At 38.6% G+C, this 23,549-nt stretch overlaps 1 protein-coding gene across 1 annotated transcript; it reads left to right on the forward strand.

Annotated features, from left to right (window-relative positions):
* The first annotated feature begins 218 nt into the window (after window positions 1–218).
* Window positions 219–22,435, forward strand: CHGA (chromogranin A). Its single transcript, XM_026713291.2, has 8 exons — window positions 219–681; window positions 1,595–1,641; window positions 8,799–8,892; window positions 9,105–9,173; window positions 11,195–11,293; window positions 14,734–15,249; window positions 18,317–18,756; window positions 21,843–22,435. The coding sequence occupies exons 1-8, from the start codon at window positions 636–638 to the stop codon at window positions 21,924–21,926; spliced, it is 1,395 nt and encodes a 464-aa protein (XP_026569076.2). The 5' UTR covers window positions 219–635; the 3' UTR covers window positions 21,927–22,435.
* The last annotated feature ends 1,114 nt before the right edge of the window (window positions 22,436–23,549 follow it).

Raw genomic sequence — 23,549 nt, forward strand, 5'->3', positions numbered from 1 at the left:
CTAAAAAGTATCAAGCACAGGACCCTAAAGATGCTTCAGAAGACATCCTGTCTTCCCTGACGTGTTTCCCAGTGTGACGGGCTTAGCCTTCATCCCCGATCTTGTCCAGCACCAGAGATGATCCACATGGGAAGAAATACCTGCGCGCCTTATACAGCGCGGAAAGCGAGCGGTCGAACGTGCTGTTGGATGCGAGGGGCTGCTAGCTACCTTCGTCCAGATGCGAGGCGCTGCTAGCCACCGGGCCCCGCCTTGTCCTTTGCTTAGGTGATCAGGCGAAGGGACAGTTTCACCTCACCCTGGCTCTGCAATCCCCCGCAGAGAAGCGATTGGAGGGGGCCTTCCTGGGAGGGGCAGTGAGCTTCCTCCTGACGCCGTTTCCGGAGGAGAGGAGGGAGAATATATAAGCCAGGTTGCGGCTGCAGTGCTTGGTCGGGGATTGTCGGCAACCGCTTTCGAGAAGGCAGAGGATCTTGGGACGGGCAAGAAGGACAGAGGATAATCTATTTCGCGGCTCGGCGCTCGGTCAAGGTCAACGCCTGTCCGACAAACCGCGCCCCATTCCCCTCTTTTTGCCCCGCCGATAAAGCCAAGAAGCGCAGCCGGACGGCCCCACAGTCCCTACTGCCAGCGGAATGACTCGCGCGGCGTTTTTCGCAGCCTTCCTCCTCGTAGCCCCAGGTAAGCTCAAGAGGCAGGTGGGGGAACTTGCGCGGAGGCGCTTCTCCTCTTTCGGCTGCCCTTTTCAGCACCAAGGACAGAGCCGCCGCGGCCATTGCCTCGAATAGCCAATGCACTGGTCGGCGCGACGTTGTGCCATCCAGCGCCGATTGGAACGAGGCGGCCTGCTTTGCGATGATGATGATGATGAAGTCAGCGGTAGGAAATCGAGAGACTTCACTAGACTATTGCCAGTGACAGCAGGATCTTGTCAAGAATGTCAAGTTCCTTTTTATTTGTCCCAAAGGTGCTCTTTCAAGAGGCAATTGGTTTGTCTTTGAAGATGTTTTGCTTCTCATCCAAGAAGCTTGGATGAGAAGCTAAATGTCTTCAAAGAAAAACCAGAAAGTTTCAAGTTACCTCTTGAAAAAGCACCTTTGGGACAACCATGACCTGATATGACTGGGAATCTCCATAGACATCCTTTTTACTCAAACATTTTAATGTTCCAAAACAGCAAAACGCCGTTGGCAAAGAGTTTTATTTTAAGAACCAAAGGAAATTGCAATTCTAATCTTCAGTCTTATGAAATGTTCATTCTTCTCAGCTACCCCTCTACTTGTGTTTTTGAATGCCATGTAGTGCTCTTACGAATAATGATTCAATTCACTAATCAGTCTCAACTGATTGCAGATGGAATCCTCCACAAAACCATCAGCTCAATTCATCCATTCTTTTTTTAGTAGCAACTATTTTTAAAATGCAAAAGATGAGCAAATTTATGATGCTCGTTTTATATACTGTTGGTCTGGTTTATAGTCTCTTGTGTACCTCTTTACTGATTTTCTGCACACCCCATATCTATGATGCATTCTGATTGGAAATGCCATAGAGAATGTGAAATATTAAAGTCATCCTTTCTCTTCTCTCTTAGTAATTTCACTTCCAGTAACAAATCCAACAACTCAAGATGACACCAAGGTGAGTTGAAAAAAAAAGATTTTAAGCAGGAATGTTGTTATATATTATTGGCATGCATGTTCAAATCTATAAATGTACAATTTATCATTTTTAAAACTTCTTGAAATAACAATGAATTGCTAAGTCTTTTCACACATTAAATTTTCAAGTATATATACAAGTTTTGTAGATCTGTCCATGAAGAGTAGCTGCAATAAATACTTTAAATTTCATGTCTAATTGCAAGTGCATCCATGAAGAAATAAAAAATGTATGCAAATATATAGTCATAAAATCAGGTTTGTGCTCTGGAATGTCTGAAATGAAACTACAGATAAATGATTTATTTGTTATATTTTTGGTCCTGTTAACAATGGGAATTTTTTTTCAGCTTTCAGGAACAGTTATAGATGCTTTTCTTTAAAACATGAAAGTTTAACGGATTAGCTTTTCATATATATCCTGTGTAAGTTCATTGTCAGCTAGATGTAGCCTATTGCTTTTTAAAAACTTAAGAGTAGCTGGCAGCATAATGAAAATAGTCAGTAAGAGGCACAAGATAGGGAAGAGGCAATGTAAATCAAAAGGAAGAACCAAAGGAAAATATATATACACATTTATATTATTCAGGTAACATAAAGGAACAGTAAACTCCTGATAACTGAAAGCATACATGGTGTATGCAGAGTGGTGATGAGACATAATTACCGAATCTAGATTTGAAGAATTATTTGGATACATGATATGTTTGGATAAAAGGAAAAGAGATGCCTCTGAACTCAAGTTGGTACTGACATCTTTGGAACGTATTCATTCATCCTGTCAAGTTATCCATAACATTTCTTCTTCATGCAATATTCTGGGGCACATATCAAGATACCTTTGATTGAGAAAGTCACATGTATGTGTATCACATATAATGCACATGCGATACACATACAGTATATGAGGCTTGTGTGAATTGAACAACATGTTGCTGACTGAGTGGAATGTTTTGTTTTTTGGTGCGGCATCTTTACATGGGCATGAATTAGATGTCCAATTTCATGCTTTCAAACTTTCTGGACAGAGGGGTTGGGTTCAGAGATTGCATGAAACCCATAATGTGATGGTCTGGTATAGCTTACCATGATGAACTCAAACACTGTATTATGTGTAAACTGTGTTTTATATCTTAACACAATGTGTGAACTCAGCCACAGTGGTACATACATACTGAGTAACATATATACAGTTAAAAATCTGGAATATTTTTTCCATTGTGTGGCAAATTGGATGAACAGTATATTTCTGTTCATTTATGAAATTGAGAAATGAATACATAGTGTGATGGTCCGGGGCATGGCACAAAGGCAACATAGTCAAATAAGCAATAAGAGTCCCTTTAGTATCTCCAACTTTGCCCCCAATGTCCAGGTTACCTTTGGCTGGAGAAAAACTTTCCCAGGAACAGCCTTTCACTGTAGAAAATTCAATCCAAAACAAGGTATACACAAACTGTAACTAAAGATCCAAACAAACCAAGCTGAAGTAATTAATTTGACAGGGCAGGAGAAGCAATTTCAGACTTGAAAGCACGGTGAAACTCATGCAGGTGGGAAGACGCCAGGAACACAGACAAGCCATGATGATACCAGATAAATTCAAGTTTGCTCCCAACAACTTGCTGTGTGCAGCTTCCTCTTTTATACACTGTGTTCCCAGCTGCAGCTAATAAAGGGAACCAGGGGCCTTTCCTCCCCAGTAAGCCACTCAACTCATGTTGCTCCCTTCTCCATTCTTCCCTGCGTGCCCTAGGATGAAGAGGGGGTGGGCCTGGGTCTACCTCTGAATTCCCTCTCCCTTGTTCTACGTCTTCCCTGCTCTTCCCAACTGGACTTTGCCCTTCCCCTGTTTCTTCTGACAGGGGCATGACACATAGGCTATTTCACACTTGTATATCAGACTGTATGTGAACAAGTAAATCCAGTCATGAAAATAAATCCATACATTTCTAAATACAGGTTGCCAATGCTTGATCTGAGCATTGGCTGAAATTTATTGAATAGACATAGGGGCAAATTGATAAGCATATGGCTGGCTCTAAGCATATTGTATTAGGAAAGCTCGTCCCAGATTAACACCTAAAGTTGGCCAAAAATCCTGAGACCTCTAGAAGCTAGCAAAGTTTCCAATGCTGGGTCTGCTTGGGGCTCGTGTATGCGTGTGGCTTCCATAAACAAACCAGAGATTACAGTCAGAATAGCCAATTATTTTTTTAATATGCTGGATTTTCAAAATTGCTGCCCTCTTCTAATTTTCCTAAATAGAAAATGTAATTACTGCCCCCCTTTTTATGTAATTAATGACAAAGGATCTCTCAATTTTTTTGATGGAAAAAAAACAGGAAACTTTTTCCAGCTTCTTTGCCATATTAATTATCCTTAATCTCTACAAACATACTATAATTTCCAATCCTGTTAAAACTCTGCACTCTGCATCTCTATCCAGTTTATGTCAGCCTGGAGCCTGAGGGGCAGTTTGGTTTAGAAGTCAGCATGTCCAACCAGCAGTTGTGGAGGCCTGTCCTGTTGAAGATTTCAAATCTCTGTGATTAGTGTCTTATTTGGAAGCCCAAAACGTTACATAATATTGTGCCATTGTTATTGTGCCATTTATGAGTTTCCTAAAATGCCCATAAATTCTCCCCTCTCTCTATATACAGTATATGCTTCAATATGCAATTGAATCTTTGCTGCATTTTCTTTCATTTTAATGATGCCATCTGCAGCGTAGCTATTGTCCATGGCTTGAATTCAATAAAAAGACATGGTGTGCTATAGAATTCAGCAAGAGACAATAGAAAACTACTGGAAAGAGCACAGGATAGCGTATGGTTGCTAAAGATAAAAGAATATGGCACCTGAACAATATTTGTATAAAAGTTCACTATATGATATGACAGATATACTGTATGCAGACTAAATATGAATGGGTTTAAGCAGGTTTTGCTGGATTAAGGGGCCAAATATAAGTAACCCTTTGCCTCATAAAAGGAAGGCACTAGAAATAGATGGTTGCCAGCTGCACAATCTTGTATAGGTTTGCTCAAATGTAAAATGATCTGAAAAAGCAAAAGATTAAGAGGGAAAGACAATAGTATAAGGTACACAAAGAAAAAGAAAATTCTTGTTTCTTACAGCTGTATATAATTTGGTTACAAATCTACAGCACAGAGAGGAAAATAGCACATGAGCCAGAAAACCTATTAAAATAAAAGAGAGATTGAATCTGGAAGGAAATTTTTTTCTGACAGTGAGAACAATTAATGGAACAGCTGGAATTGTGGATGATCCATTGCTGGAGGTTTTCAAGAAAAGTTTGGACAATGATTTGTCCAGGATGGTATAAGATCTCCTGCACACTTGTATGTACATATATGGAAGATGATTTGATGTTTTGATGTTTTGTTTGTTTATGTTTGTTTTTAAAAACCAATAAAAAAATTTAAAAAAAGAAGAGGGAGAAATACAAAAAAAAATAGAGAAAAAAAATCTGCTTTGGTCAAGGGGATGGACTAGAAGACCTCCAAAGTCCCTTCCAACCCTATGATTCCACAATTTTATATAAAATTAATACTTATACAATCTATTGGATATTTTTTCCTATAATGTCCAAATTTAATCAAATGACTTCTAAAAACAATTAAATACAGTATAAACTAAGAAATCCAATGAATTATATGGAAATGAGAATGTAACGGATTATTACATGAAGGTACTAGGAATCTGAAACCATGCAATCCAATAGATTGTTACATGGGGAAAGTCCTATTGAAGCTCACAGGAAAAACAGCTATAGGACAGTGCCATTGGAAAGCACCCTGTTCATTTAGCGTGCCACAAGTTGTTTTCTAATAACACTCTTTCTCTTTTAAAAGCACTTGAAGATCAGTGAGTTCCCTTGCAAAAACAAAGGAAAAGATTCCATCGAGTTGAGTTCTATTTCTGTGAATGTGTGGCCACAACCACACAGAGAGAGAGAAATTATTTGCCACCTTGGATGTTTTGCTTTCTCTGCTTGGAAGTCCTTGGTGATCACATTTCCAAGTATTACACAGGCCCCATCCAGCTTAGGTTCTAAATCCAGACAAGGTCAGCCATATGCTGCCTCTTGCTGAGACACATAGCCAAATTCTAATCCAAGGTTGACTGCTCTAAGCAGCCCTTCCAACAACTGTTACTCATCTAGTATAGGTGACAATGTAAGAAGGTCAAGTATATGATTATAAATTCACCCCACTTCCACAGCAAAAAAATTACCAGCACTATCCTCCTAAATTCTCAAGTGGTACAGCAAACTGCAGTCCCACAAATGAAGTTTCTACAGCATGGGTGACCAATCTTTTGGCTTGCCTGGGCTACACGGAGTGAAGAGGAATTATCTTGGGCCACACATAAATATATAATACAGTTAAATGTATATAAATAACAAACTTCCTTTTAAAATTTATTTCATGATGTCTTGTGAGGCTGCATTACTAACTGTCCAGGGCTACATGCAGCCTACAGGACATGGGTTGCACATGCCTGTTCAATGGGGTGGAAGTTGAGGTGTTGGGATGGAACTGGAGGTGATGGTCAAGTTCAGCTGCATCCTCTGCTATGGAAATACACAGTGTGACTTTATTTCACTTTTCTCTTAGGTCAACTAACTTCCCATAGTTGTCATGCAGGGATAAAATGAAAAGTGATCTGTGTGGAAGCTTTTAAGAATACTGGGATACTGGGATAAATATTATAGATAGATGAAGAGAAAGAGAGAGAGGGAGAGGGAGAGGGAGAGGGAGAGAGAGGTAGGAGAATAAGGAGTTATTTATTCAGTAGTTCTAAAATAAATTCTGTTAACTTGCAACTTAAAACAAACAAATCGATTAAGCAATTCAGCAAAAGACACAAACGAACCATTTCTGTAAGTAGGAAAAAGTTCAAAGCTGGTCCCACAGAATATGGCACTTCGATTTTATATCATGTTGATTGTTGTGGAATAATTTGAAAGACTCCAGCTTTTTCTTGGTGTTGAAACTAGATGACAAATTTAGGGCAATAATTCTAATTTTTTTATTTGTTACATAAAAATTCCCCACTCGATAGCTTGCTGATTCCTTTTGTTCTTTTCTTATGACTGCACAATATTTACCTGAAATACTTTTGAAATCCTGACATTCATGTTTACTTGATGGAATGGGGGTTAATTTCTAAAAATAGAATGTTTTGCTTATGTAATATGAATTAGCATTCCTTGGTGCTTGTTATTTTAATGTTTTAGGTCAGTTTTACTGTTGTGTGTTCCACATGCACCGCATATCTATCTATGCATAATGATGGAAAGACAACTCATCTGAATAATCAATTGTTTAAATACCCACTTCTTCAGATATTCTTTTGTTCCTTTAATTTGATGCAGCCTTCGAAAGACAATCAAAACCTTCATATTTTCTCTCCCATACATACTTGTGCACTCTATTATCATATGCAGTTCTTTGATGAAGTTTTAACATATGCTTAGCAATGAAAAGCTTGCTAGTTCCCAAATCAGAACAAATTGGCCTAAATCTCCAGCATAGTGAAAGACAGGGTAGATATAGCTTTGGTAAGAGAGAAAAAAGGGAAAGTTTCCTTCATTATCTGCACAATATAATTGGATGACATTAGAACATCTTAAAAATATTAATGTGAAACTTGATGAAAAAATTCAGATACGGGATTAGTAATTTTCAAGGATATCAACCAATAATATCCAAGAGTGCCTTTCTAAAGGCAGGGAAATGTAGTCGCTGTGTAATTGTTGAATGGACTGTTCAGAGGTTTGAATGTGATGTTAGTTATAGGATAAAAATATCTACCTATACAGTACTTGTCTTTTCTGTTTATAACTCCCAGGTAGGCTATATTCTCCTTGAATGGATTTTTGTGAGAGAGCCATGGAGATGGCTTTGAGGGAAATATTCAGAAGCTGTTACAAAAATAAAAAAGGGCAGAAGCATTCTTTAAGCCCTGGGAAGGGAAGACATTATTAGAAAGAAATTCAGGAAAAAAAGGAAGAAATTCAGGATGGCCTCTCTTTGACTCGTAATAGAAAGAGAAGTGGGGAAAACAATTAGACTTTATAAGATTCTAATATAAAACTTAGTTCTAATCTGTTTTCTGATCTGGACAACTTCAAAGGGCTGACAGTTTTAGAAAGAGCTTTTAATGGATAAAAAGAAATAAATTGAATCATTCCAGACAAGATAGAGATGTACATAGGAGAACCCAGTAATTCGGGCAACCAATCCAAGAATTCTTGATGCACATGAACATCAAGAAAAATACCTTTCCCCAACTGGAAGATTCTACTAAAACACACACACATGCACACATTTATATATATAAATTTCATAGGTCTTTTTGATCAGTGTCTTTAAAATAAAGCCTTAAAACCACGATAAAAGTAAAAAGCAGATGAATATCACTTTACAACTGTGTTTGTGCATTTATTTAATTTCTAATCCCATTGGTATAATTTGCTGGCTGGTGACCTGGACCTGTTTATACCTTGACCTGACATAGATCATACCAATAATATATTTGTCATTTTAAAAAGCCATAGTTGTGCTTTATAAGGGTTAGTTCTCTCTAAACAGTTTTCTATCATAACTTTCTGTTTGTTGATGTCCTTTATTAAAAGCCTGCTCAATTCAAATTTAGCACAAACTTAAGTAAAATGGGAAGAATATAGGAAGCAGAAAGCTATGTGAAAAAGAATGTGACATACATTACACCATAATGTAAAAGGAAACAAAACATAATTTTAATGCTAAGGATAGCAATTCCAACTATGAAAAAATAGCAAAAATGATGCAGAGAAGTTCGCACTTAATTCAAATCACACAGAATTTTCATTCTAATGGGACAATATTATGTTAATGATGGATTAGGATTCAGCATGGCAGAAAGGAAGACCAGGTTCAAAACCTTCTTAGCTTTGAAGCTTTGTGACTCTGGGACCAGGTGGCTCCCAATCTATGCAACTTCACAAGACTGTTGCAGGGATAAAACAGGACAGGAATGATGAAGGGGAAAAGTCATGTATTAAACATAACACCATGAAGGAAAATTTAAATGTAAAATCCATACAAATATATTGTGTTTCTCTAGGTGATGACATGCATTGCTGAAGTTATTTCTAATACAGTAGCAAAGCCAAAACCACTCTCAATCAGCCAAGAATGCCTAGAAATTCTCCAAGGAGGTACAGTTTCTTTCCAATTTTGTTTAAACTATTTAGAAGTTAACAAGATTGAATAATAATATGTATGTCAAAAATCACTTTTAAATTTTTAAAAAACATGTAGACAAGTTGAACTCACGTAGCTGGTCTGCCAATGAAACTATGACAAGCAAAATCATTGCGTGCCAACTCTATTTGTTACTACTAAAATAATAGCCCTTCTGTTCTTTCAGATGAAAGAATTCGTTCCATCCTTCGCCATCAGAACTTACTAAAGGAGCTTCAAGAGATTGCAGTTCAAGGTACAGTTCTGTTGGCATTTTGTGCCTTTTGTGTGGGGACACTACTTACTATTATGGGAATTTTTTTTAATGTGATACAGGTAAGATTATGTCTATACATAATGTGAGAATGCCACAAAATATTTTCCATATTTTCCAAAAGGGGGAAATAGAAAATGCAGCAAATCAAGTTAGCATCAATGCCTGATAAAATTGTAGGGCAGATCACAAGGAGATTGTAAACACTTTGAAAAAAATTAGTAATTACAATTACAATATGGATTTGTTAAGGACAAATTTTGTCAGACTAACCTCAGGTCATATTCAGAGAACTATTTTAATGGATGTTGGGAATGCTGTAGATATAATGTACTTTGATTTCAGGAAAACCTTTGATAGTACATTTTGAAATGCTATCCAACATGAATAAGTAAGTAAATGCTGATAATTATGAGCTGGATGTCATGATGAAAATGGATAACAGCTGCCTCAAAACCCAGTCATTGGGGAAGCCAGCAGGGAAGTTGCAAGTTGCTCTGTAATGCTCTCCCATTCCTGCCACGTTTTGTACAGAAAGTCATGTTACACAGCACAAGATTCTGGTGATCTTGCATGATATAGTGCCCACCTGCCTGCAGTACCCCTCCATCTGCACTCAGTCGCACTCAAGTCAAGCTGTAGCATTCACCTCCAACCTACCCATACTTGCATTGTGCCACAGCACCTACTTCCCACTCGCCCTCCTGCACTTGGTAGCATTTACCTCCCCACCTTGCGAGCCATCTAAGAAAAGACTTGCTATGATTGGGACTTGCAACTTCCTGTTGGCTTCCCCATTGACTTCTCATTGGAATTTGGCAGAAGGTGGCAAGCTGCACTCACGTAAGCTTCCCCCTTAACAATCTATGATCCTTGCTTAACAACAACAACAATTGGGACTGCCTGGATTGCCATCACTAAGCAATCACATGACATTGCATTTTATGATGAAATCGTTTAACAACAGAGCCCCAACTATCAATGTTAAGTGAGGACTACCTGCATCTATATCCACACATTCCCAGGAAGCTTGATCAGAAATTGCAGTGTTACCTTCATCATGATTAAAGGAGAATTGTTGGTGAAAGAAGTATGGATGGTAACTGTAGTTGAAGTTATAGTTAAGTTAGCTGGCTATGTGGTGTTCTGTGCACATGGTTTTATGGAGTATATATCATAGTTATCATCTAGTTGTAATTATTCTTTCTCCTGCTCCCCTATTACTAAATAGGAAAGATTTCACAGAATAACAGAATTGCAGAGTTGCTCCAACTCTCTGCTCAGGCAGGAAACCCCACACCATTTCAGACAAATGATTGTCCAATCTCTTCTTAAAAACTTCCAATGTTGAAGAATTCATAACTTCTGGAGGCAAGTTGTTCCATTGTTCTAATGCTTCCCTAGTTCTAAATTGCTTCTCTCTTTGATTAATTTCCATCCAATGCTTCTTGTTCTGCCTTCAGGTGCTTTGGAGAATAGCTTGACTCCCTCTTCTTTGTGGTTGCCTTAGAAATTGGAATATTGGAACCCTTAGGTCTGACTTTTAGTATACTATGCATTTGTAGTGCATAGTATACATATGTACTATGCATTTGTAGTGCATAGTATGCCTATTATGCACATATTGATGATGATGATTGTTAAGTCCAGGAGATCGGTCCCGGGTAGATCGGGTCGCATAGAGAGACGAGACTCAAAGTGCACATTCAGCTCTTTATTGAATATACAGTTCAGTCCAAGTCCTGCGAGCCGCTTGGCTTTATTAAGCCAGCCGGCAGGTTGATGGCCAATGGCAGTGCTTTGAATTTCTAGCGATCGGCTCGGCTAATCGTGGTGGATTCTTAGCGCACCAATCACAGTAGTTTAGTTAGCCAATCAGATTGTGGTCTGCATGGACCAATCAGAACTCAGGATTTCGAGAATGTTAATATAGAACAATGATGATGATGACAAAAAAGTGTTGAAAAACATGTTTATGTTCTTATTTCCCATTTCTCAAACAGGAGCAAGTGAAAGAACAGAGCAGCAGAAGAAAAACAGTGGATTTGAAGAGGAGCTTTCTGAAGTCCTTGAAAGCCAAGACAATGGGAACATGGAAAGAGGTTGATGTCAGCATAACCCCTACATAATCCTTTCTAAGCAATGTAAACGTGGATGTTATTGCAAACAGCCTTGGCACACACCACCTGCCTCACAGCCAAATTGGTCTCTGTGACAACAGTGACCAGGTCATCTCTGCACTGCTTGGTTGACAAGGAAGGAAAGGAAACATTTTGATAACATCTAAAAACCTTCTGTGGTTCTGACCTTAACCAACAAGGAAAAATATGCAACAAATAGCTATAAACACCATATTGCTTAAAAGTCTTCTTTTTTTGCCTCTTTGTTGAGCAAAAATGACTTCAAATATTGACAACCCACACATCATGTTAAGAGCCAAGTGTAAATTTCTCCTGCCTGAATTGCACTGTACAATAATTCCTTTTTGGAATCTAACCACTGGCGTGCTGGTACATGTTTAATAATCAGCATTGCTGGCTCTTTTACTGCTGCTGCGCCAGATCACTAGCTGCAGAAGAGCTGATTAGGCATGGTAGCTTTACTTTGCTCTCAACCAGCTCACAAAATTCTAGGTATCAGAATCAGAATAGAACAGAATTGGAAGGGACTTTGCAGGTCTTCTGGTCCAGGGGTCTCCAACCTTGGCAACTTTAAGATTTGTGGACTTCAACTCCCAGAGTTCCTCAGCCAGCCAAAAAAAAAAGCTTTTGCTGGCTGAGAAACTCTGGGAGTTGAAGTCCATAAGTCTTAAAGTTGCCAAGGTTGGAGACTCCTGTTCTAGTCCAACCCCCTCTTCAAGCATGAGACCTTATATTATTTCAGACAAGTGACTGCCCAGTCTCTTCTTAAAAACCTCCAGTAATGAAGCATCTACAACTTCTGAAGTCCATCTGTTCCATTAGTTAATAGTTATCACTGTTAGGAAGTTTCTCCTTAATTCTACGTTGGTTCTCTCCTTGATTAGTTTCCATCCATTGTTTATTGTCTTACCTTCTGGTGCTTTGGAAAATAAGAAAAAAAGGAAATAGGAAAAAAGAAAATTTAACAATTGACTTTTTCAAGCTGATATAAGCCAGCTCCAGCACACTACTGGATATAACCAAGAACACATGCAATGTTAACATAAAGTATAGCAATAGCAATCATTTTAAAATTACTGTTAATGTCAACAAAAACAGGGAAATATAGCCAGCTGAGTGCTGCAGCAATTAAAAAAACAATGCAATCCTAGGCTATATTGACAGAAGGATAGAATCACAATCACATGAAGTCTTAGTGCTGCTTGATAATGCCTTAGTAAGACCACATTTGGAATATTGGATCCAGTTTTGGTCACCAGAGTATAAAAAAGATGTTAAAATTCTGGAAAGAGTGCAGAGAAGAGCAACGAAGATGGCTAGGGGTCTGGAGGCTAAAATATATGAAGAACGGTTACAGGAATTGGGCATGTCTAATTTAGTGAAAAGAAAATTTAGGAGTGACATGATAGCAGAGTTCCAATATTTGAGGAGCTGCCATAAAAAGGGGACTCAACCTATTTTCCAAAGCACCAGAAAGTGGGACAAGAAGTAATGTATGGAAACTAAGCAAGAAGAGAAGCAACTTAGAACTAAGGATAAATTTCCTAACAGTGAGGACAACTAACCAGTGGAATGGTCTGCCTTCAGAAGCTGTGGGTCTCCATCACTGGAGGCTTTTAAGAATGGACTGGACAGCCACTTGTCTGAAATGTTACAGGTAGCGGTGGGATTCTACCGGTTCGGACAGGTTTGGTAGAACCAGTTGTTATTATTCTACGCAGTTCGTAGAACCGGAAAATTGTGCCCCTGCCTGGCTCCACCCCTCTCCACCCACACCCCTCCCCTCCCTACCCAGTCAGTCCTTATCGCGCATGCACAACATCACTGACTGCATTCTCCGCTGCCCACCCTGCCATACTCCATCACTCCTGATGGTATTTTTTTTCTCCTCCCAACGATCAGCTGTTCCGATGATAAAACTGTGCCAGGATCTCCCTCACTGTCTTAGTGCTTCACCCAGGAGGCTTCCCTGAGGCCCAGGAGGGGAAAAACGGAGTGTGGGGGTGGTGCTGCAAAAAAAAAGAAAGAAGAAGCCACTCTGACCCGGCCATATGGCCATGCCCACATAGCCACTCCCACCTGGCCACGCCCACAGAACTGGTAGTAAAAAAATTTGCATCCCACCCCTGGTTACAGGGTTTCCTGCCTGAACAGGGTGTTGGACTAGAAAGCTCCTGTTATGTCTGGGCGGTGGGTCCCAAGAAGAGACGAGACTCGAAATAGTGACAACAACTCTTTATTAGGAAACCAGATACTGAGACAAGACTCCCAGCCGAGGCAGCTCCTTTTATAGAGTTGGCTGCGGCTAGGCAGCCTATGACATGCATTTGAGCTTGCCGCGCTTGGTTTTACCCAATCGCGGCAGCCGAATAAGAACCAATCTGAATGCTTAGTTCTGTCCAATCATGGCCCGGCTTTTCTGGACCAATAGGAATGCAGGCCTACAAGCCTGCTAGTATGGAACAGCTCCCAAGGTCCCTTCCAACTCTATTGTTCTGTTCTATCAGAACAAGGAAGTGCAAATACCTGAGCTATTCTACCTTCCTAAGTTACATTTCAAACAGTAACCCTCTGATTGGTTAGATAGTGTCATTGACGCAATGAACATGAATTTGGACAACTTCTGGGAGTCAGCAGAGGATAGGGGGTTGGGCATGCTGTGGTCCATGAGGTTACAAAGAATGGGACGTGACTTAGTGACTAAACAACAAATTCTCTGATGTGCCAATGCACATGAAGATTTTGAGGGTTGATGGGAATTAATCTAGTTTTATATTTATAGTGAACTAATAATTTTAATTAAAGAAATTATAGGAGCAGAGACAAGTTAGTCTGTGGTAGCAAAAAATCTAGAGTCCCAGGATACTTTTTTTCAAAGTGAAAGTTTTGGAAAAATGAGACTTTAAGAATTCATTTCAGTTATATTTATCTCATCCCGTATTCTAAAAATAATTCTATCTGGACATTCTTTTGTTTGCATCAGAACAGGGAATAACTTCTAAAGTATCCATTGAAAAATCTTCCCGGGAATCCTTAAAGAAGATAAAACAAAGAATATAACTTATACTTAACAGATCTTATACTTTTCTAAATTATGGCTAAAACCCAGTGATATTGAGTCTCATTTACTCCAATTTATAGATAGGATATTAGGATAATAAACTCATGTATGAATGGAATAGAATTAGAGTAGTCTGATCTACTTTTAAAGCATGAAATACAATCTTGAAATAGTAGATTGGGGGAAAAACACGCTGCTCTCTAGTTAAATAAAAGCCGGTAAGAAATATATAATGTTGTCCAAAAGAACATGTGGAATTGATTTACTTGGAGTTTGCAATTCTGTTTTAATATGGCTTTCTATCCATCTTCTGTTTGTTTCTCCTATTTTTGACCCTCAGATCCATCAGAGGGGACCCACAATGAGAAGCCAATGGCCTCTTTGGCTGAGCAGGAAGCAGAAAAGTCTTTTCAGAATAAGCAGGATGTTTTGAAAGAAGAGGAGAGGAATAGCTTGGAAGAGAGAGACCCAAGGATTCGAGATGTTGATCTTGATGATGAAAAGGAGAATATCGCAGGATTTGAGGGCAATGAGGTTGATGAAGTGGAAGGGTTGCCTTGGAGTGATACAATAGACAATCACATCAATGACATCAGGGAAGATGATGGACTTAAGCAGACACACCAGGAAGTTGAAGAAGTTGCAGGGACAGAGGAATCTGACGATGAGAAGGAGCATGTTTTCAAAGAGAGTCAGGAGGAAACGAAGGAGGAAGAAGATGGCAAGGTCAGAGAGCAAGTTGAGAAGGAAGAAGAGGAGGAAGAAGAAAAGGATGAAGAAGAGGAGAAAGAGAGGAATGCTTCTGAAGAACAACATCCTACCAATTCAGATAATGTGGATGATCAAAGAGAAGATGGTATGTCTATCAGTTTGGGCTCAAACTCTACTTTTAATATGTGGGGTGGACCCATATTTGCTATCTTTTAGATTTTGCCTGAAGCAAATCTATTGGGGAACTTTCTTGCTAGATAGCTTCTCCTTACTGCTAAGATGACAACTTAATGATTACTTCGCATTTTGCACTCTTATCCTGCCAGCGCTACTAGTTTTGGAATTAACTAAAGCAGAAGATCTGGATTTAGATATCCAAAATGATAGAGCCAATGTTCCCAATCGCTTTTACAGCATAATTTCCCCTTCTCCCAGGACTGTTCCTAAGTGTATTTTATACATTCCTCATGGTATGTTTTCTTTGGCTCATATTGAGGCACTACCCATTAAGACGACATCTGGTAGATAGAGCCCTGGTGTAGTATTGCAGGCAAACTCTACCCACAGACTGGAGTTTGATCCTAATGGGCTTCAGGTTGACTCAACCTTCCATCTTTCTGAGGTTGGTAAAATGAGGACCCAGTTTGTTGGGGGGTAGTATGAAAATAATGTTTTTGCATTACAAACTACCCAGAAAATGCAATAAAGCACTATGGAAAGTATATAAGCCTAAATGCTCTTGCTATTGCCACATGAATCCCTGGAGTTGGTTGGTGGCTTGAGGGTGCTCCATCAGTTTTTAACTTACATTATTTATACACGGTTTTTAACTTTGTTCTTATCTATATTTTTATATGGCTGTGTGACTTTTATTTGTTGACCACCTAGAATGGTGGGCTGGATGCGTCACATGCTGGCCACGCCCACGCCAGGTTTAGCTAAGGGGGGAAAAATCCCAATATTCCCATGTCACGTGAGGCCACCATGTGTTTGACACCCCTGACCTAGAGCCACTTAGGTGAATTGGTGTATAAATCTGATAAATAACATACATACAAATAAATAATATAAGTCTCCTATATGAAAACCAAACTTGGTTTTGGTCAGACTTGGAGCTAGAATCTGCCTCACATGTGCTATTAAAATGTCTACTTTACAGTCAATGGTGATTGAACTTAATACATATACACAATTCTAACTGTCATTGCAACCTGGAGGCCATTACCCTTCTTCTGGGTGATCACTCTTGAGAAACCTCAAAAAAGATTGCAAAATTTTTATAAATAGCCCTGATTATTGCAAACCATCTGGTTCTTCCCTCATGCTATTGAATATCAACTGTTAATTATTTCATCATTTATCTCATGATTTTTATTCCTTTTTATAGATATTGTATTGATAGTCTTTTTCTTACATTTGGCCTTGGAGTATAAATGAATTTTGATTGACTGCATGAATATGCTGGACATCAATTTTTGTGAATTTTGTAAAAAAAACATGATCCCTACATACATTTATTTCTAGCTCCAGCAAGTAAGACTGTCGCCTTAGATATACTCCAATCTTCTCCAAATAATAATTCAGCCTTTCATAATATAGCAACTCCAGTTGTGTAGGATTTCAATTTCCAGCAAATGGATATGATAACTGGGAAATTATAAGAATTACAACCCAGCATTTCTGCAGGAAACAAATTGGAGAAGACAGAGGTTCTTATTTGAGAAGCATATTTGACCCCTGCAGGAAACAGCTTTCCTAAGTACTGGGGTGACAACTGAGAAGATCTTGTTTCTTTTATGTAAGCTCTTAATTGTAAATGACAGGAGCAGGTGTCAAGGGAATGGAAATGGTTTCTTATGTTGAATAGGTCTCATTAGAATTTAAAAGTTAATATCATCAATTAACTAGCAACCAGTGGTTACAACATATCACATATGGAGTAAACTATATGAAAATATTTTGTATCAGCTACATTTCTAAGCATGGAGTAGATATTATAATACTAGAGTCATTTCTGCAATTTACTAAAGTCTAAATTACAGTGGTTAAAAATCTCCAATCCTGGGCAAACAAATGAAACAATTCAAAGCTGATAGAAAGCTCACAGAGGTATAGCAATTGTTCACGTTGATTGAGAGTTGTAGTCCAGGATACTCAGATGCATATGATTGGGGGCAGTTGCCATGTGATTAGGATATGCAATCCTTAGAAAAAGTATTGTGGTGGTACAGTGAATAGAATGCTGTATTGCAGGCTAATTCTCCCAGCTGCCAGTAGTTCGATTCTCACCAACTCAACTTTGACTCAGCCTTCCATCCTTGAGGTTGATAAAATGAGGACCCGGATTGTTGGGGGCAATATGTGACTCTGTAAACCACTTAAAAATGGCTGTAAAGCACAATGAAGTGGTATATAAGTCTAAATGGTATTGCTATTGCAACGGCTAATTGAAATAACCACTTGTGCATACTGAGATCCTAATTGATTTTACAACATCTATGTATAACAAAGCAAGTTACACAGAAGATGGTTAGGATTCAGCATCATTTGCTGCCCCACTGAAAGAGTAATTAATTTAGTAAGCTGGGCTCAGTGCACCAAATCTCATTCCAGGTTAAGAAATATTAACTCAAGGTTAATCGCATCAAACTTGATTGCAGGAAATACGACTTCAGCAACAGAGTGGCCAATGTCTGGAATACTCTACCTGACTCTGTGGTTTCTTCCACAAACCCCAAAAAATTTAACCATAGACTGTCTACTATTGACCTCACCCCTTTCCTAAGAGGTCTGTAGGGGGCGTGCATAAGTGCACCAATGTGCCTACTGTCCCTGTCCTATTGTTTGTTTTTTTATTTTTCTTATATGTATCCATATATTTATAACTATGTTTTTACCTATACCTATTATCTTGTAAGCAATTGACAAACCAAATAAATAAATAAAAAACAAATAAGTGTGTGTGTGTGTGTGTGTGTGTATTTATTGATGGAAAATGGCTTCTCTTCTGACACAGCACCAGATGATTGATCAATTTTATGATAAAGGACCATTTTATGATCACATACTCTGCAAAGGTGATACCTTGTATTTTAGATAACCATTTGACAAGGCTTTAAATCAGCTTTCTTCGTCTTATTGATAGCAACAAAATATAACTTCTGAAAGAAAAGAAAACAAATGATTTACATCTAGTTCTGTTTTCCTTATAGATAATCAAAATGATGACAAAAATATCTCAGAAGATACAGATAAATATCATAGTGTGAAAAGTAGAGGGCATCGTTTTCTAGATGGAACAAGGCAGAATGATGACTCCTCCCATGACAGCGATTCCAAAAGTCAAGAGATGGAAAAAAACCCTTTCCAAGATGTAGAAGATGCTAAGAGATGGAACAAGATGGATGAACTGGCCAAACAACTGACTACTACAAAGCGTGCAGGGGAGAATGAAAGTGATGAAGATCCAGATAGATCCATGAAAATGGCTTTCAAATCCCACAACACAGGTGACTTCCATGACTCCCCAGAAGAGGAAGCAAGGAGGCTGCAGAAGCATCATTCAAAAGAGGACAGTGAACAAGGTTTTCCACTTCTTCCCATACCTGAAGAAAAAAAGGATGAAGAAGGAAGTGCAAACAGGAGGACCGAAGTAGGTTGACAAATTCTTGTAGAAACCATGTTTTGAATAAAGTGTCAAAAGCCAGCAGAATGCTTGAGAATTTCTCTTGTTGGAAATTTTGAGCTTCTTTTCTAGTCAGAGATAGCGGATAGTAGAAGATGGGAAAACCAGAGAGGCTGCCAGCTGCTGCAGAAATGCTGGCAGCAAAAGACCAGCCATTCACATACCACATTTGACCACTTCTTAAGTAAATTAGGGCAAGACCACCATACCCCTTCCATAAGAAATTCAGAGAAATTAATTCCCCTTCTGAAAGAAGTTGTAAACCAAGTCAAATGAGAATTGATACGGGGAAATGCAGGGCAACTTTTCTGCACTGTTTCAAGCTATTTCAGGCTTTCCTCTTCTCTTCTGTCTTTTCCAAATTGTAAGGTTGTGTTTTATAAGCTTTCCACAGTGATGTGCATTGGAGGTTTCAAAATAGGCAAGATGTTAGTTGTGACATGACACCCCGTTTGTATATGCATATAATTGTCATCTTGTGACTGCTACTTAGCTCATTATGTGAGCTGAGATGGATGTAGGCAGTCTTTTTATTGTATCTTTAGAGGTAAATGTTATCTAATATAATTGTTTTATATGAAATATCCTGAATGTTTTAAGTGGGTTTATTATGCCTAGAGAGTGATTGTAATGTGACATGATTATCTCTGGACTCAAGTTCACAGTTCTTATAACAGTCCAAGTCCTCTTTTTACATACCTGTAATAAGAGAGATAAGGAAAGTTGTAATAAAAGTCATCCCAGCATGTATTCCTTATATGTCCTAAATTTCAGTGATTACATGGGATATTTCAAAGCTGCTCAGGTCAAAGAGCTGGATTCAAAAGCGAGAGATCTTTGAGATCATTCCATTAAAATGTTTGAATCTGAATAATCTTCAAATATATTTCCAAAAGCCCTTGTAAGAGATGACCAGGCTGAGCCTGTGGGAGGGGTCAAATGTGTCATAAGTGAGGAGTCCCTCTATACCCGCAAAAGATCTAAGTCCAGCCCACCTTGAATTCCTTGCTTAACTCCTGTGCATGCCCATAATGGTCACTTAGCCAGATTCTTGTACAGAATTAAGCTTGCAATAATTGTTTGAACTGCCTGAATCTGCTGATTTTCCCAGTGCTTGACAGCCCTTTGCCTTTTGGTTACAGCTTCAACCCAAAGACTGAAATAAATAATATCCCTATTTGGCAATTTGGCAAAATAGTTATGGCCTCAGGTGCTCATAAGTATTTTTAGGGAGTGAACTAAAATTACTCACCCCTGTTGACAAGTCAACTGCTTGAAATACTATCCTCTGCATCAGGCTGACTGAAGGTAGCTTGCTGCCTTAAAGAAGGCAGGAGATATTTGCCTGCTTTCCCCCTTTTATTACAAAGAAGCCAACAACAACCTTTTGGGCACCAGGGACTGGTTCTGTGGAGGCAGGTTTTTCTGTGACCTGGAGGGGGCATGATTTTGCACGCTGCCTGCATCCCTTCACTTGTTTGCACAGCCCAGTTGCTGGCATGCCATGGATCGGTGCTGATCCACAGAGTGGAGGTGGAGCCCCTGACATACTGGCAGTAGGTCAATTAAGTGATTTATATCAGAATACACCTCCCTCTTTCTTTCCCACTCTCCCCCCCCCTCTCTCTCTACCCCATCTCTAGCACCTTCCACTGTTTGTTCAGTTCTCTATTTAATACCAGCTCCTTCACATAAATACTAGTGTGGGCAGGGCTGATGTGCATTGTATGAGCTGAACAGTGGCTTCGTATGTATATACTATATATGGGCTGGTTTAATTGTATCTCCACCTCTTGATAAAAAGACTCTTCAGGTGATTCCACCTATTATATAATTTAGTGAAAATTATTAGGGAAGATATCCAGCTTGCTCTAGTCAGTAACAGAGCAACATCACGATCATGCTGTTATTTAAAGATGGAAAAGGAACAGGTGGCAGTTATTTCAATAGAGCTCATTTTACTCAAGACAACTTATAAAGGATTGCTCCCCACTTTTCTAGTTCTCCTTTGGTGCTCTGTAGTTGTAGAGCTTTGTACCCAAAACAAAATAAGCCCACTTAATGAATCACATAACCAGGTGATTATTTCTTTTTTTCCATTCTAACTATTTTGGCTTGTTTTCACCTTTCTAGCATAGGTTTTGCAATAACAATGCATCAGGGAATCAACAAAATAACCTTGGCAACAGTTGCTCAGGTACCTGTAGAAGAAAACTCTGCCATCAGCTGAGTACAAGGAGAAAAAGGAAGAGGGAATTCCCCTCCCCTCATCGCTCCATACTTCTTTGGATACCCCTGACTGTATGGATGGGAGGAAAAAGAAATATGATGGGGCACATCTATTTAAACATGTACATGAATTCATGCAAAAACAATAGTTGGGCTACTAAAGATAGTAACTCAGTCATAATTATTCATGAAGTACTATATTTCACAACCATGAATTCTTTTTGGCCTCGGGAAAATCTAAATTGTCTTTTTCTTATAGCTTTATCTTATGTACTGAATTTAGCAGGCAGGAGCTTGTGAATATTCTTCTGCTTGGCTCCATGGAATCACTTTTTGCTGCAGGCTGTGCCCTTCCAATATCCAGAATGGTAGAATATCCTAGGAATGAAGCCAGAGAAGAATCATAGTAGGCACTGAAAGTTGAGGTTCAGTTAGCTATTTTAGGTTAGGCTGATAGATTTTCTTGGGAATTTGGGGAACTATTGCCAGATAGTACAGACCAGTCTTCCTTAAAGTAGAACCTGTATCAGATATACCCCCTCCTGGCTTTTGATATAGGCTAATTGATACAGGACGTGAATTTGACTGTCGATCTAAGAGAATTATATTCCAAAACATCTGCAGAGTACTAAATTGGAGGAAGACAGATCCTTACTCTGACTTGATAGAAATCAACTTTATAAATACATCTAGCCAACATTGCCTGAATTCCCAACAGTTAGTTTTGAATCCATTGCTTAGTACATGGATGGAGATTGACAGTAAACTGACTACATCATTTTGCTTTAATGATTTGCATCATTGAACTTTTTTTTTTCTTTTAGGACCAAGAACTGGAAAGCTTAGCTGCAATTGAAGCGGAACTGGAGAAAGTTGCCCGCAAGCTCCATGCTCTGAGAAGAGGTTGATGCACCATAAGACGGGAGCAAGATGCCAGAAATGTTGAACCACTGTTTCGAACACTGCATTTTATTTTAAACAATAAAGTAATAATGGAGGTGATTTTTTTTTTTGCAAAAACCTGTATTACAACAACAAAAAAACAATTTCTTTTTTTTCTAGTTGTGATGGTTTCTTGCTTTTTGTCATAATTTACTTATTTGCTTTCTGCTTGCTTTAATAATCATTTTATTTTGTAATGTTTGGATTACTGCATAACAAGCAGTATGACTTAACTCACGTATTCTCTATTGCAAAAAAAAAAAAAGATTGGTTTATAATTTCTTCTCCTGTTATTTCTTTTCCCCTCCTCTTTTCCCTTTATTATAAGCTTTATAGAATTATTTCTCCCATTAGATTTCCTGGATAAAATTACTTGCAATAACTTGTTAACCTTCTGATTTAAAGTTAGCACTCTTGACTGCAATATATTCTATATAAAAACTAAGGAGAAAAATAAAGACACAATCTTGGTCTCCCTTCTTTGTCTATTTCAGCTGCAATCTAATGTACTTTTGGATAACATTTTTGCAAAAACTCAAGACAGTGCAATGATTAAAGTGCCAATTCTGGATTCTGTGTATAGATATAGATTCACACACAATTCCCCTAGTTTGTTGAATAAATCTAATCGTTTTGTAAAGTAGGTTTTTAAAAAATAGCTCAGTACAGTGAATGAACCTGGCCTGTGTACAGGGTAACAAGGAGAGTTGTACTTTCTAAAAGCAGGGTGGGCAATTTGCAGCCATTGGCTTAATAACTTCAATAAGCTTCAATAACTTTTCAAATTGCCTCTTCAAATGATTTGTAGCCACCTCTGCTATAGAAACTGAAACTTTTCTTTTAGCAATCCACTGAATTGAGAGGAAGAAACAGAAAGACAAAAATCAAAACCAATGTCCATTCCTAAAGTGTAACTTTTTAATAAGCTATTTTACAATCGCAGATCAACTGTGCCAACCAAGTGAAGGAGTATATGAAGACCATAGTATTCATCATTGGGATAGGTCATTTTGATAGTACTGTCAATCAGCTGTCCCAGTGCCTGGAGGCCATGAGGGTCTGGATGGGTTAATAACACTAAATGGCTATGGATATTTGGGCCTCCTAGAATTGATGAATGGGGATTTAGATTTCTTAAGAGTTGCCCCTTGAAAAAGATTCTGGGGCAGCTCACAACATCCAAAATACAATCACAAACATAACCACCACCTAGGTTGTATTACCTCACTTCGGGCTAGTGACCAATTTGAAGGTCTTTTGAACCTGCAACTTCTGCTTGGAAAACAGGAGATAGCTCTGGACAAAAAAAGGCATTTACATACATCCACCTTTATTTTAATTGTACTCTTTTGACCACAAGTGCTTTGGTCACTTCACACATGGATTATTGTAAAATGCTTTTATACAATATTGATCTTGAATACCTCAGAAGTTGCAGTTGATCCAGAATGCAGCAACTTGGGTAGTTACTGGTATGCTTCAGTATATCCAGCTAACATCTTTGAATTGGGAGATGCACTGGGTTTAACAAAAGGCTTTCAAGTGTAATTCAAGGAGCTGATTATTACTTTTAAAACCTCCACAGCATT

Source organism: Pseudonaja textilis, chromosome 1 (genome assembly GCF_049901715.1).
Source record: "Pseudonaja textilis isolate UNSWEBS1 chromosome 1, rPseTex1.2, whole genome shotgun sequence".
NCBI classification, from domain to species: Eukaryota; Metazoa; Chordata; class Lepidosauria; order Squamata; family Elapidae; genus Pseudonaja; species Pseudonaja textilis.